The 16,557-nt window shown below is 42.6% G+C and overlaps 1 protein-coding gene across 1 annotated transcript; it reads right to left on the bottom strand.

Moving 5' to 3' along the window:
• Positions 1 to 51: 51 nt before the first annotated feature.
• Positions 52 to 9,009, bottom strand: LOC138243272 (uncharacterized). Its single transcript, XM_069198824.1, has 8 exons — positions 8,842 to 9,009; positions 6,997 to 7,109; positions 6,301 to 6,354; positions 6,034 to 6,105; positions 5,714 to 5,929; positions 2,163 to 2,378; positions 986 to 1,192; positions 52 to 516 (listed from the first exon to the last, which is right to left on the bottom strand). The coding sequence occupies exons 1-8, from the start codon at positions 8,891 to 8,893 to the stop codon at positions 136 to 138; spliced, it is 1,311 nt and encodes a 436-aa protein (XP_069054925.1). The 5' UTR covers positions 8,894 to 9,009; the 3' UTR covers positions 52 to 135.
• Between the last annotated feature and the right edge of the window lie 7,548 nt (positions 9,010 to 16,557).

Genomic DNA, 16,557 nt, shown 5'->3' with positions numbered 1-16,557 from the left:
TGCACAGTGGTTCCCTTGTCTGCACTGGTCCACGCTGTAGCTGTGGCCATAGTCAAGACAGGACACCTGAAGATAAAGAGTGCAGTGCCTCTCTCACCAGCCGTGGCTCAGTGTTTGAGAGGATAGGTATCACTGTTATGGCCTGTTCCTCTTGATCCGCTCGTAGACGGCTGACGCTGCTCTACCCACCCATACACTGGCCGTAGTGCCGACTATAGTTCCTGTGGCGATCCCAGCCTGCACAGTTATAGCGCCCCCGACCAAGAAGGCCCCAGCCACGCCTCCAGCCACACCCCCAGCCACGGTCAGCACAGGTATGGTCACCACACAGCCCACAGTCAGGCCAAACTTGATCTGATAGATCTGCAGGAACTTCTCACTCTTAGTGGCTGTGTACTCACAGAGCTCCTCAAACTCCCGCTGGCTGACTTTGTCCTTTACATAGTCCAGCAGTTCTGTCTTCTTTACCTCCAACATCTCTCTCATCTTCTTTGGACGTTTCAGCATGTTATTGCTCTACAAAACATTGAAGGGTAAGTACAGTAAGTAAAGGATAGCTCCATATATCTTTTGAACATTCCAGTACACCCCAGAAACAAGCAGAAGACTACTCCAGAACACCCTGGACACAAGAGCCTATGCTCTGGTGGCTCTGGGTGTCCTAACAGAATGCAAATGTACACAAAGAAACAAGGAGTGTCCATCAGGACACCCCAGAATGAAGCACGAGGTACCCCAATTAAGCCTGTGAACTCCCACACAAATCTATAAACTCAAAATATTCCCACACAATCATATATTTACCTGCTTATGCAGAAAGCCATCAAATTCCTGCTGCGCCTGCAGGAGAATGCAAATGTACACAAAGAAACAAGGAGTGTCCATCAGGACACCCCAGAATGAAGCACGAGGTACCCCAATTAAGCCTGTGAACTCCCACACACATCTATAAACTCAAAATATTCCCACACAATCATATATTTACCTGCTTATGCAGAAAGCCATCAAATTCCTGCTGCGCCTGCAGGAGAATGAATTCCTTCAGAAACCTCTGACGCTGAGAGCCCAGGATCTCTGAGAGCTCCTGGAAGTCCTGCTGACTGACTTCACCCTGCACATGGGACAGCAGCTCTACCTCCTTCTGTTCTACAGTCCTCCTCATCCCCTGTGTGGAGTCGGGCATGATACTTCTCTGAGGAAACAGAGTGCAAGGTCATTTTAGAGCAGAGGGAATCACACTATGGAGTGGATATTTGAAACCTGACACTGAAATCGGTAGCTGTCGCTTTAAGACATGCACGTATGAGTGACGTCAGTGCGCCAGTAATTGTGGAAGTGTACATCGTAAAGTTGAGCTTGGTGTGTGGTTCCGTGTGATGTGAATGCAGAGGTTAATGTTCAGAATTTAGTTGATGGTGTAGCTATCAAAAATGAAATGTATATTGTTGATATATGAGAGGAGGGTGATATATTAGTTAGACAAAATTGGTGGATGTTTAGGGATGAAGTGATCACGACTCCCATGAGGTTCCAGTGCTGTGTGAGTGGGTTAGCGGGAATAATGTCCGTAACGGTAAATGGTCTTACATTTTTGTTAGTTTGCATTTCTTTAACCATCGTTTGTGGAGGAAATGATTTGTTTTGTTCTTTGAGTATGACCTTATTCTGTTTAAATTGTTCAGAGCGTGTTAAAAGAAGACTGTGATATTCTGTGCGTCTTGGATTAGACGAGATAAAAGGGTGAGTAGTCTAGTTTTTTATATTTCTGTGATGTAATGGGACCAATGAAGAATGTGGCATTCAGACTAATGTGGAGTATTTCTTTCCTTAGGGAAATTGCCACTACCGTATTTTTTTCTTTTGTCTTAGTTATTTTAGTAGCACTTTGTGCATCCTGCTGTGTGTATATCTCCATGTATATCTATGTAAAGCTTTCGAGTTAAAGGTTATACTATATCCAATCTAAGTTCTGTAACAGAAAATAATACAACCACTAGTTTTTATGATTTCATGCAGATCCAGAATAAAAAGAATCCCCATTTAAGTTTATTGTAGTACGGTGTGTTCTTTCCCGGGCTACATACACACACTCTCTCACTTCCTCTCAGTTTCTCACTCTCACACTCTCTTTCATACACACGCACTCTCACATACACCCTCACCTGCTCATGCAGAAAGTTTGTGAATTCCTGCATCGCCCTCTTGATGATGAGGAGAGTGTATTCCTTCAGGAATGTCTCACGCTGAGAGTCCAGGATCTCTGAGAGCTCCTGGAAATCCTGCTGACTGACTTCATCCTGCACATGGGACAGCAGCTCGAACTCCTTCTGTTCTACAGTCCTCCTCATCCCCTGTGTGGGGTCGGGCATGAACCTTCTCTGAGGAAACAGAGTGCAAAGTCACTTTAGAGTGGAGGGCATCACACTACACCCTCTGCACTGCTCAGGACTCCCCAGAAACAAAATGGAGCCCACCCAAAAATACCCCAGAAACAAGCAGAAGACATCCCAGTGGCATCCAGTAAAATACACAGACAATGTGACTTACAAACACTCTCTCATACCCTCCTTGTTTGTCACACTTTCACAGCCTCCATGTTTCACACACTAACACACCCTCCTTGTTTCTCTTACACAAACACTCTCACACCCTCAATCACACAAACTAACTCCTCATTTCACACATACACCCTTCTTGTTTCTCTCACCCTCACATACCCTTCTTGTTTCTTTCACACTCTCACTCTCACACACCCTCCTTGTTTCACACACTCACACCCTCCTCATTTCTCATACACACTCCTTGTTTCAAACTCATACCCTTCTTTATCACTCTCTCACCCTCCTTGTTTCTCACACTCTCACACCCTCCATGTTTCTCCCTCTTACACACCCTCAATGTTTCTCACTCTAACACACTCACACACCCTCCTTGCAAGACTTTAACATATCAATGGATCCTCAGTTCCTCGCAATATTGTCTGCAAGGTGAACCATTGTAGGGATGTCCGAGAACATTTTTGGATAATGTTTCTTTCTTGAGGTTTGGGAGCGAGCCATAAACTCTACTGGAGCTTTCAGAGGAGTAAATGGTTTTCTGGAAGTCAGGTTGTCTCAGTATCTAAGACACATAGAGCGCAGAGACTAAGATCTGAGAGAAGTCAGAGAGTAAGATCTGACTTCAAGCAGAACCTTTTCAAATCTTAGGTCCTTTTAAAACCCTGTGTGGTTTTACGGATGGTACAGTACACGACACACATTATCCCACAAGTTACATGTGTTGTGCATCCACTTTCCTGTCAGTTAGCTAGCTCATGAGGGTGCATCCTCGTGGCTTGGCTGGCAGTTTCCCATTTCATACACGCAAAACATTACCAGAATTTATTTTAAAATCGGTTTCCTGTTATCTGTAGTAAATCAGACACAAACACAAACTCTGAAGGGCTAACATTATATTTTCTGTTTATTTGTACTTAGCTGTGTGAGAGAGCTGATAGGGCCTAAGTGTGTTGGGACTCCTGGTTTGTAATTATCAGAGGAAGGGTTTATTATTTTTTGTGTATATTTGTTTCATTTCTTTACTTTTCCACTATATATAATTGTTTGTTGGTTTGTGGGGAGCACTGTCCTAATAAATCATCACTTTTGCACCTAAGTGCTATTGTGGCCGAGCCATTGTTCTGTTTTAAAATAACTAACTTGGGCACCCCTCCTGCCTTCCCTGTGACACCCTGCTCCCTGATATTGTGACAGACAAGAAGTAGGATTGCTTTGTAGTAACAATAATGGAAAATAAAGAAATTCTTACTGATCATAACTGATAATTCTGTTGCTGTATGCTGTAGGTCAGAACCAGAAGGTTCTTGAAATACCTCTAGCAGTCACAGGACTTGAACTGTAATGAAAACATTAGGGGAAAGAGAAACACAGAGAGGACATTGCTGCACAACAGCTTGAAAGCAGGAGTGTGAAAATATCAAATCTTCAGAAAGATGAGGGGACCCATGGTTAGTATCGCTGTCTCGCGCCGCTGGTGCCTTCATATCAGTTCTGGTCCTGGGGCTCTATCTGGGTGGAGTTTGCATGTTCATGTGGGTTTTCTCTAGGTGCTCCTGTTTCCTCCCAAACTCCAAAGACATGCTGGTAGATAAACTGGCTTCCCATGCTGGGAGTACCCTGTCTTCTGCCTGCAATCTAAAAATGCTCTTGGAAAACTAGTTTACACAAATCTTGTTGCATGGAACCTAATTATTTTCTGTGACCCCTAATGTAACGTTTATAATGTGCTGGCTGTCTTTGCTGTTTAGTTAATACATTTGATGTTGTTTTGTAATATTTTGCAGAGTCTATATGTATTTGCCCTTCATTGTAGTATTTCGTCTCCGAATAATATACTTCAAAAAAAGAAAACAGAAGGATTATAAGTAGAACACACACACACTTCTTGTTTCATACTCACACCCTTCTTCATCAGTCCCACACCCTCCTTGTTTCTCTCGCACACAGCCTCTCAACCCTCCTTGTTTCACACACTCACATGCTCTCCTTGTTTCTCTCACATACTCTCACACCTTCCTTGTTTCACACTCACACGCTCTCCTTGTTTCACACACTCACACGCTCTCCTTGTTTCTCTTACATAGTCTCACACCCTCCTTGTTTCACACACTCACATGCTCTCCTTGTTTCTCTCATACACTCTCACACCCCCCTTGTTTCTCTCACACACAATTCAATTAAATTCAAGGTGCTTTATTAGCATGACCGATGGGTACAATCAGTGTTGCCAAAGCAAATAAAAATAATAAAATTAACATAGAACAAAACAAAAAATAGAAGTAAAATAAAATCTACAGACATGTTACAGACATTTACAACAAAGACATATTATATAATATTGACATATACTGTAGGCGGCTGGAGCATTATTGGGAGACGGACTCACTGTTCCTCAGGCTCTCTCACACAACTCACACGCTCTCCTTGTTTCTCTCACACACTCTCACACCCTCCTTGTTTCTCTCACACACTTTCATGCCCTCCTTGTTTCTCTCACACACTCTCACACCCTCCTTGTTTCTTTCTCACACACTCTCACGCCCTCCTTGTTTCCTCATTTCTCACTCTCATACCCTTCTTCTTCATCACTCACAGACCCTCCATGTTTCTCACTCTCACACACAAACCTTCCTTGTTTCTCATTCACAAACCCTCGAAGAAAAAAACTCAGTCTTCACTCAGCTTTCCAGACAAGATTGTCAGAAGATTGTCAAACAGAGATCTTTAATTCAATAAGCCAAAGGGGAGCATATCACAGAGAATGGGTTTCTCCTAGCACTCAGTAAGATATGCTCACTTAACTGAAGTTACACTTTCTTTATTATACATTAAAAGTAGGCTAGACTTTAACATATCAAAAAAATATACAGGGAAAAGACAGTGTCAGAAGTCTTTCAAGCATAAACAAAACAGGACAGGAAGATGCCATTTATCTCTAGATGAATACAGGCTTTAGTTGCAGAAAGACAGCGGTCTTAGGTGCAAACAGAAAACCTTTCCTGCGCATCGTCACTGTCTAAACCGATGTCACTCAGTCTTCCACACCCTCCTTGTTTCTCACCCTCCCCCCTCCAGTTTCTTACATGCACACACACAGTCTCACACCCCCCCAGTTTCATACACGCACACACACACACTCTCACACACACACTCACCTGCTCATTCAGAAAGTTGGCGAATTCCCGCTTCTCCCTCGTGATGATGAGGAGAGTATATTCTTTCAGGAATGTCTCACGCTCAGAGCCCAGGATCTCCAAGAGTTTCTGGAAATCCTGCTGACTGACTTCACCCTGCACATGGGCCTTCAGCTCAGCCTCTTTCAGCTCCACAGTCCTCCTCATCCCCTGTGTGGTGTTGTGCATGATCATTCTCTGAAGAAAGGGGGAGCAAGGTCAACAAGCCCAGGAGTTCAAACACACACACACTCTCTGACACCTTTATACTAACATTGTCACACACTTTCACACACTGTTACCTGCTCATTCAGAAAGATGGTGAACTCCTGCTTCACATGCCGGAGAGTGAGCTTGTTGAGGGCATGGATTAGCTGGAGGAGGAAGCAAAGGAGTTACCGATTTAACTGACATTGATAGAGATGTTCTGGAATGAAACACACATTTCAAGTAATGATCTATCCTGACAGGCTGAAGGAACTGAGTCTCTGTATTCTGAAGGAACTGAAGACAGGAACAGAGAACAGTTGAAAAGGTTTTCTGGGTCAGCAGGGAAGAGAGGGACACACCTCTGCAGGAGAGGAAATTCTGTATGTGCTTGTGAGAATCACATGTGCCACTTCCTGTGAAGACAAGAACAAGTTCAGTGTGGTTTCATTGTGTAGTGTGGGGTCACAGCTTCACAGTTTCCATCACAGGCTATGCAGGTGCTAGTTAGCCCCAGTTCTGTCAAATTGGGACTGACACCTACACAGCTTCTTCCCCCAGGCCATAACTCTTACAAACAAGGACACTTCTCTCATCCCTCCTCTGTGATCAGCTGTATATCTTCATTTGTAGTGCAAAAACAAAATCTACAGATAAAAAGTGATATGTACAATTTAACGATACACACAGTTAAGTAATAAAATGTAAAATTAATACTGTGTTTATTTACAGAAAATATCAGTAGAATGTGCCATTAAATATATATATATAGATATTCCTTTTGTGTTATTGGAATTTATGTCAATACCTGCACCAAGAGAAATTTATTGTACTTTTTGTAATAAATGAATAAGGTTTCTGAATTCATTCTCAATAATTGACAGACAACACATCAAAACAACTAAAAGTTCATATCACACTGTATCCACTGTATGGCTTGTAGTCCATAGGGCTTTACTGCACTGTACTGGTTTTTAACTTTTTAACATGATCTTTGATGTGTTTTACCCTAGTGGTGTTTTGATGGCTGTTGATTGGTTCAATGAATAATGTCTTACCTTGAAAATCTCTGCCAGTGTCTTTCCTGTCACAGTTGACTGTATTGTCTGCAGGACCTGGACAATGTGGTTGATGTACTCTTTCAAGCAGTGCTGAAACTGTTCATTCATTTCTTAGAAAAACACGAGAAAACAAATGAGTAATAGAAGCTAGTCTTGAATTTAGACTAGACTACTAATTTTTGCTATTCACAATCCTCACAAACTCTGACACATGCAACCCAGTGGATTTCCTCAAAATGAACACTAAACCACCAACCAGACACAAATGGAAACAAGTGCATTAAAACTGAGAGCAGAAGGCGCATCTTTACACAAAGAGCAGTGAGAGTGTGGCACAAGCTATCCAGCTGGATGAGATTCTCAGATCAATGATCTGCTATCTACTACAGGAGCTGGATGTCCTCCTCTTGTTTGTAACCTGTGTGGTGCCATGGGGGTAGTTAACACCACATTGGGCATGATCAGGCTCTCATTCTCCCTGTCACACTCCTTTATAAGCTCTTTGGGGTTTCTTATCTTTATCATACACACACTTTCCACTGAGGGTGGCAATCATACTAACCACATCATTGAGGTAGCAGGATACATAAATCCATAATCCATTACATCTGGGCCCTTTGACTTCAGAGTCTCCAGTTCATCCGTTTCTCCTCACTGCTAGGAACCTCCTGCTTCCAGACCCCAACACAGAGCCTCATGCTTCTACTCCATTAGGTCACTGTTTCACACTCAACAGGTGCCTCAGATTCCCAGGTCCACCTCCAGCCATGATGTCCTCCCCTGACGCCACCAGGTTGAGTTACAACCCGGTGGCTCACACAAGCTCACACTACTTACATCACAGAGTCTATTCGGCACTACACACTGTGCCGAGACCCAACACACTGTCCCTCTCTAACACACACTCACAGCCTCTCTGGTTTCTCACTCTCACACCTTTAGGTAATGAACTCACAGCTGCCAGCGCACCACTGTGTTACACCTACGTAGCTGCCAGCTCACTTCATTGTGCCCAGCCACCACCGCACTATCTCCCAGAGGGTGCAACTAGATAGACCCCACTCGCTTCCCCGATAACAATGTATTGCCAGGGGGAGGGTCCCTCTACCACACAACCCTCTCTGATCCACACACACTAACTCACAACTCACACATATAGTGGACACGACAGCCCTGCTCTCACACACTAGCAGGATGCTGTCCCTTTAAATCTTTCTATGATCTCATAAAGCACAGTTTCTTCTGTCAGTCTCCTCACAGACTGACGTTTTCACTCTTTTCCCCGCAGGCTATTCCTCTCATAATCCCCGCTGGAATTGTCATTCGTCTCCACCCCCTCACAAGGTTAATACATCAGCGAATCATTCTTTATTCACTCATACTAGACATGGCGGCACACTCTTCTAACATCGTCCCGACTAGTAGCGGCTCACAGCAGCTCACAGCCGCTACTGTCAAGCTTCAGCCCGGCTCTCCCACAGCAGAGCCTCCACATTTGTCCTTTCACTACTGCAGCCACAGCCACACTATGTTCTTGCTGGATGTCCCCCCACTTTTAAACCACTTCTACAGCTGCAGTTCATTCACCTATTCAAGTCTGGTGTGGTTTCCATGGCAACGTGTCTTCCTTAATCCGAGTTTCCACCCTCCACACCAAACACTCCCTGCATTGTACCACACATGCTTCCAGGCCATTAACAAACTCACAGCATTGCAGAACTTTACCACCCGGAGCTACCTGTAGCTGGTTTGCTACTCAACAGTACCTCCCTGTGGTTGACCAGAACACCTGTCTACAAGATTAGGGCAGCTGCTCTGGGAGTGGAACTGTCCGGTTTTTACCTTGCATGGTTCCCTGTTGACTCCAAAGCAGTCGGTCCCCAGGAAAGGGCATGAGGTGGCAGCATGGCCTCTTCTCCCTGAGGATCCTCAGAACCTGTTTGTTTGTCCCTGACTCCTCCAAGCGCTGAAAGCACAGACAGACATGTCGACAGGAAAGGGGTAGGATCCCATCCCTCTGTGTCTAAAATAATGCAGCTCTGACCCTGAAGGAACAGGCTCTGGAGGGGGTTTCTTTAGTCTTGAGTCCCAAAATGACAGTCTGAAGGAACTGAGTCTCTTTAGTCTGAAGGATGTGTCCCACACTGCCAAGCTGGAGGAACAGAGTCTTCTTTAATCCAAAAGGAGTGTCCCACACTAACAGACTGAAGGAACTGCTTCTCTTTAGTCCGTGGCCTGTAGTTGTCTGTATGAGGCACTGTTGTAGCTCCTGACCGGTCTAGAGTATCAGTATCTCTCTGCCTTTCTCAGCACGGGTCAGGGTTATATATACAGATGCAGCCATTCAAAATGCGCGGGCGATACCACATTATTTTCCGGTATGCTGTACGCAGTCTACCGCAAGCTACCGGTAAATACCGCGAGTTACCGGTAAATACTGCTAGTTACCGTAAATTCTCCTATAATACGACAAGCAAAATAATAGTATCCGGAATTTCCGCAAGGTGGAGCTAATAAAGCTCAACCTCTCATGTTTGAGCTGTGGCCATCAGTCTTTAACGAAGATATTACTAATAGTATTAGTAATGAATGACCTTGGACAAGCTGTAAGTGTAAACTCAAAGTATTGCCCTGGTCAACATTCTTTTTTTCATTGACCGTCTTTGTAAAAGTAACACCACAGCATTTCGCAATCACGCATTTGTTTCCAATCATGCAAAGTACAGTGATTCACCATGCCTTTCACATGCTCATAAAAGAGATTGATTTAGGAACATAAACATATTACCGTATGCAAACTGTACTGTATACAGTATGTATATGTATATTTAATGTCTTAACTGTGCCCGTTTAAGTATTGAATATTCATATCTAATTTTACCACTGAAGGGAAATCTGAGTAGCTGAGCATAAAAAGAATAGGAGCATACTGCAACACGTGTGAAGGCCATAAACAATATTAATTTTGGAACATAAACATACAGTATATAGCTGGTCTTGATACTTTAAAGAAAAAAATACACACCAGTATTCCATTTCTCCCTAAACATTTTAAGCTTCGAAGTCTTTAACTAACGTGATACTGGAGTCAACAAGCATACTTTTAGAATTTGATTAAAAGGGAATATAATATGGAATCGCGTATCTCAAGAATTTAATAATGGTATGATTATATTCGTGTACTGCGACAGGGCTGTGTAAGGCTGTTTCGCCTCCCTGTTCATGTGAGCTGTCTTGTAGCCTACTTGTCTAGGTGTGTGACTAACAATGCACAGGTTGTGTGTTCAAATCCAGCTGGTGCTGGGCTTTTCTTTTAACAAACATTTCTTCAAAAAAATAGAATAGCGATATTATGGACAACCAATTGACTTTTATATTTCAAAATATCGCAACATGATCGATTCTAAGTCATTTTTGATAACAATGAATAGTCACCTTCTTCCTTTCTGACAGCGGTTCCTGCTTCTATTGTGTGTGTGTGCAACAGAGTAAATTTTTATAGAGAAATGGAGGCTGGACAGTATGTGTTACAATATAAACATTTATATTGATTTAAATCGTGTTCTGGACTTCACACGCGTTGCAGTATGCTCCTATTCTTTTTATGCTCAGGCACTAAGATTTCCCTTCTGCTTTGTGTAAGGATGGTATCAAAAGCAGTCTTAAGTGGTGAGAAAGCTGTGCTCAATGTATTTAAGGGACTTTCGAAACTCTGCCCCAAAGTCATGTGACTGATTTTTCGCCCTGTTTCGTTGGTTAAACGCAATGATCACAAGCACCACCATGGTAACTGGGATGTGTAGTTTTTAATTCGGTTTGAATTATAACTGTACGTACTGTCTTCATATTTGGCCAGAGCTTTAAAGAGAAGGCACGCCAAAAAATTTCGGTGCCGTCGTCTCCGCTTTAAAGGTACCCCCGTGCTGGAAGAATTTGACCTTGGAACGTTTGCCCAGCGTACTGTTAAACCAATGCATTAGCATGTTAAAGCGATTCTATTGAGGGAGTAGCCCAGCTACCACTTAACACTGTACTTTCTACTTTGAATACCTGTGAGACCGGTTTAATTCGTCACAGCCAGCACTCCGGGAGGGAGGGGGGTTGAGTAGTGGAGGCAGGCGAGATTTCCAGCGAAAGACACCTCCCCCTCAAAAACCCAGTAAGCAGTAATGCTTTAAGTTGAAAACCGAGGTAGATTTTGAGGATGATAAAGAGGGTAAACTGGGATGGGAGGAGGGTTTGGTTTTGCATAAGGGTTTTGCATAAGGGGCAGAAGATTTCCCTTCTGCTTTGTGTAAGGGAATTGAGTGTAAGTAAAATTACCTTACACTCAATTTAAACACAAGCTGTTTTTCTGTATGAACCTCTAAGCTGGTTCATACAGAAAATGTAGAAATGCATTAGCCTGATTATGATTAAAAAACACATAATTAAACACACGTTTGTGATTTAAATCAGAACACGATTTAAATCAATATAAATGTTTATATTGTAACGCATACTGTCCAGCCTCCATTTCTCTATAAAAATTTACTCTGTTGCACACACACACACAATAGAAGCAGGAACCGCTGTCAGAAGGGAAGAAGGTGACTATTCATTGTTATCAAAAATGACTTAGAATCGATCATGTTGCGATATTTTGAAATATAAAAGTCAATTGATTGTCCATAATATCGCTATTCTATTTTTTCAAAGAAATGTTTGTTAAAAGAAAAGTCCAGTACCAGTTGGATTTGAACACACAACCTGTGCATTGTTAGTCACGCACCTAGACCAGTAGGCTACAGGGGAACTCACATGAATAGGGAGGCAAAACAGCCCTACACAGCCCTGTCGCAGTACACGAATATAATCATACCGTTAAATTCTTTAGATACACGATTCCATATTATATTCCCTTTTAATCTAAATTCTAAAAGTATGCTTGTTGACTCCGGTATCACGTTAGTTAAAGACTTCGAAGCTTAAAATGTTTAGGGAGAAATGGAATACTGGTGTGTATTTTTTTTCTTTAAAGTACCAAGACCAGCTATATACTGTATGTTTATGTTCCAAAATTAATATCGTTTATGGCGTTCACACACGTTGCAGTATGCTCCTATTCTTTTTATGCTCAGCTACTAAGATTTCCCTTCAGTGGTAAAATTAGATATGAATATTCAATACTTAAACGGGCACAATTAAGACATTAAATATACATATACATACTGTATACAGTACAGTTTGCATACGGTAATATGTTTATGTTCCTAAATCAATCTCTTTTATGAGCATGTGAAAGGCATGGTGAATCACTGTACTTTGCATGATTGGAAACAAATGCGTGATTGCGAAATGCTGTGGTGTTACTTTTACAAAGACGGTCAATGAAAAAAAGAATGTTGACAAGGGCAATACTTTGAGTTTACACTGACAGCTTGTCCAAGGTCATTCATTATTAATACTATTAGTAATATCTTCGTTAAAGACTGATGGCCACAGCTCAAACATGAGAGGTTGAGCTTTATTAGCTCCACCTTGCGGAAATTCCGGATACTATTATTTTGCTTGTCGTATTATAGGAGAATTTACGGTAACTAGCGGTATTTACCGGTAACTCGTGTTATTTACCGGTAGCTTGCGGTAGACTGCGTACAGCGTACCGGAAAATAATGCGGTATCACCCGCGCATTTTGAATGGCTGCATCTGTATATATCATTACTGTACAAAATTACAAATTAAAATTATACCATGATTTAAATTGTAGGCCACATAGCCCAGCCCTACATTCAGCACACACCAGCTCTCAGTGGGGAGGAAAGCAGTGTGATGAAGCCAGTTCAGAGATGGGGGTTATTAGGAGGCCATGATGGGTAAAGACCAGGTGGAAATTTGGCCAGGACACCAGGGTAACACCCCTACTCTTTTCAAGAAGCGCCCTGGGATTTTTAATGATCATGTAGAGTCAGAACCTTGGTTTACGTCTCATCCAAAGGACGGCGCCTTTTTACAGTACAGTGTCCCCGTCACTATACTGGGGCATTAGGACCCACACAGACCACAAGATGAGCACCCCCTACTGGCCCCACTAACACCTTTTCCAGCAGCAACCTTAGTTTTTCCCAGGAGTCTCCGATCCGAGTGTTCTGGCACACTATGGCTGCCGTCGCATCATCCAGGTGGGGCTGCACATTGGTGGTGGTAGAGGGGAGTCCCCACTACCTGTAAAGCACTTTGAGTGGAGTGTCCAGAAAAGCGCTATATGAGTGTAAGCAATTATTATTAATAATTATTATTATTATTTTTATCCAGGTACTGACCAGGCTCACACCTGATTAGCTTCAGTGGGTTGCCACTGTGGCTGCTGGCTAGTAGCTAATAAGGCTTAATGCTAATGGTGTGCTCTGTGAAAGAGAACATTTGCTTGCTGTGTACATAAATAATAAAGCACTCTACAGAAAAAAAATACACAATGAGAGGAGACAACAGAATTACACCATTACAATAAGGGTTTGGAATACAGTGGAAGAGCAAAGCAATTGAATGAAGGTTTAAGTCTTGATTTAATTGTGCTCAGGGAAGGTGACTCTCTGGCATCCTTAGGAATAGAATTCCAGAGCTTTGGAGCATCACACCAGAAGGCCCTGTCACCCATAGACAGGCTTGGGGGACAGACAGGAGACCAGAATTAGAAGAGCGAAGGTTGTGAGGTGGGGAGTAGGACAATACTAGCTCAGACTGGTACAAATTCAAGATGCCGCCGTGTTAGTGGCAGCCTGCTACAGCAGCTCTGTGTCTTTTTGTTTCTTTCAGTTAGTTAATGCTAGTGTGTTGGTGTTTTTTCTTCATACCTTTGCCGGCAACTAGATTTGCGATCACAACATAATGGATACTAGGAAGCTGAGAAACTTTTTCTTGTTTTTTCTGATACTCGTACCTCTTTTTCTATCTAATGCCAATAGCTACAGAGGCATTGTCTACACGCGGGACCAGCTGATCGCGCTAGCGCGTCTGGCTCTACTCACTGGAGAAAAGCCATTGGTGCCGGAGGAGCTGAGGAGGAGAAGCCGAGGCGAAAGGCGAAGAGAAGGAGATTTAAACCCTACCTTCCTTCGATCATCCTGGGAAATGTGAGGTCCTTAGCGAACAATATGGGTGAACTGGGAGCATTGGTGAGGAGCCAGAGGGAGTATCGTGAATGCAGTATCATGTGTTTCACCGAGACGTGGCTGCAGGAACTTATTCCGGACTCGAATGTTACCATCGGCAGCTTTCAGACGGTGCAGGCGGACAGAAACACCGAGAGCGGCAAGAGGAAAGGAGGGGGGCTCGCGGTGCTTGTCAACAACAGATGGTGTAATCCTGGACATACTCATGTTAAGGAGCGCGTCTGTAACCCAGACATCGAACTGGTAGCCGTAGGACTGCGTCCTTACTATCTGCCGCAGGAGTTTACATGCGCCATCTTTGTCGTTGTTTACATTCCACCTACGGCAAATGCAGAGGTAGCGCGTGACGTCATAAACACAGTCACAGCCAGGCTAAAAACAAAGCACCCTAGCGCTTTTATAGCTATTTCAGGGGACTTTAACCACGTATCTATTTCCACCACTCTGCCTACTTTCCACCAGTTTGTTAAGTGCCCGACCAGAGAAAACAAAACACTGGACTTATTATACGCCAATGCTAAGGATGCATATAGTTCCACAGCCCTTCCCCCCCTCCTGAGAGACTCCTCTCTAGGTTCTTTTCTGACACTCAGGGCATTCCCGACAGTACTTCTCGATGGCCTTATAGATCCCTGGCCAAATATTCATATTTCAGTTAAATCTTTTCTTCTGTAGTAATTTCAGTTGATATTACATTAATCCTGATTTACAATTTTTGGACATGGTTCATCTTAAATAATTTGTAATTAGTTTCAGTTTTGGAAAATCGCGCCCAGAAGCTACTAAAACTGGTAATGTTTGCATAATGTGTAATGTAATAGTAGCATTTGGGGTGGAAAACAAAGAGTACTTCTTGGTATGAATCCCAAAACTTCATAGGCAGCGTTCTAGGACTTTTTGCTTCAAATAAAGCTGTCAATACATCATAGATTTCTACTCCATCAATATCAGCAGTGTTATCACTCCCGAACGCTAAATATAGATCCTGGCAATACTTTGTGAGATCTTCGAAAGAAAATCCAAAATTCTACTGAAGCAATCAAATTTATACGTTTCTTTTCGATCGAGAAGAGGATCATTCCTCTCAAAACTCAAAACATGCCTGTCTTTTCTTTTTTTCAAGGACAAATGGATTATTGAGGTGTAAAGATGGATTCAAAAAACAAAATCATCTGCTATTGCTGCTGTTTCTTTGATAGTTTCTTCAAATCCTTCAACTGATCATTGATATCAAGGAATAATATCATACAATTGTCGCCGTGCATCCTCAGCTAAAATGTTTTAAAAAGTGCGACAAAAGTACAAAATAACATTTATGGTTACTTCTATATTAAAATGAAGGTAAATATACCAAGATGTTAAAATACAATTGTACAGTGCTAACCTAATAATGCCTGTGAAGTTTTCCAACAAATTTGAACTGTAATTCTGAAATATTATATCTGAGAATTCAAAGAGAGTACAAAGATCAAATTCAATCAGTGAAAATACAACAGTAGTTCACTAAACTAAGTTTCTTCCCTGAAATGATTTGTTTGCGAAGCACCAAGCACCCTTGAATGGATGGCGGAAATCAAATATACAGATGGATTGAGAGTGTGCTTTCCAACTTTTGTGTAACATTTTCTTTTGATAAGGCAGAGTTGTCTTCACAATCTGGATTTTATTAAAAGGAGTGACATCAGTGTAAAACAGCTTTCCTTCTTGGGGAACAACGGTTGTGTTCCATATTTCTTATTATTTTAGTTTCAGGATCGCAATTTAGTGTGAAACATAAAAGCCAGCTGGAAAATCTGTTACACGTCATTTACAATGGCCTTTTAACTAATAGCCCGTGCAGGGATCAAACCCCAACTGTTGGTATGAGTTGCGTAAGGCTCTGCAACATGCACATGAGAAACTAACCTCTGCTTCTTCATTATATACACAGCGATATTTGCAAGCTTACTGCCCCGTACAGGCTCTGTATTTGATTGCGGTACAAGACCGCCCGTGGAGAAATGAAGTGAGGAGGGTGTGTACATTAAAAGGCTCAGCGTCCCTGGGAGGGCTCAAAACACCACCCTTTTGGTTAACACCCGAGCCACAAAGACTCATGTACAGCTTAACACGTCTCGGTCTTAGTGCAAGTGATACACTCCATAAACGTTTCGGAGATTCATTTGTTTTTAAAGGAAAATCACCAACAGCGGCCGAGATTTATTGGAGTTTTTTTATTCTATACTGCGATTTCTGAAGGGTACCCTGTGAAAATACGAGTTTTGACAAGAAGGGATGGACATATAAGGTCAGAAGGCTGGGGAACTGGACCTTATGGCGAAGGCTGCAGGTTCAGCAGCAGAACCTGTTCAGTATCAGTTGACTCCCATGTACTTAAAACACTCAACTTCCGGATTTAGAGTCAGA

This window comes from Lepisosteus oculatus, chromosome 14, assembly GCF_040954835.1.
Source record: "Lepisosteus oculatus isolate fLepOcu1 chromosome 14, fLepOcu1.hap2, whole genome shotgun sequence".
In the NCBI taxonomy this organism is placed as follows: domain Eukaryota; kingdom Metazoa; phylum Chordata; class Actinopteri; order Semionotiformes; family Lepisosteidae; genus Lepisosteus; species Lepisosteus oculatus.
Note: the sequence above shows the minus strand (reverse complement) of the source record. Positions and strands in the feature narration are given on the sequence as shown.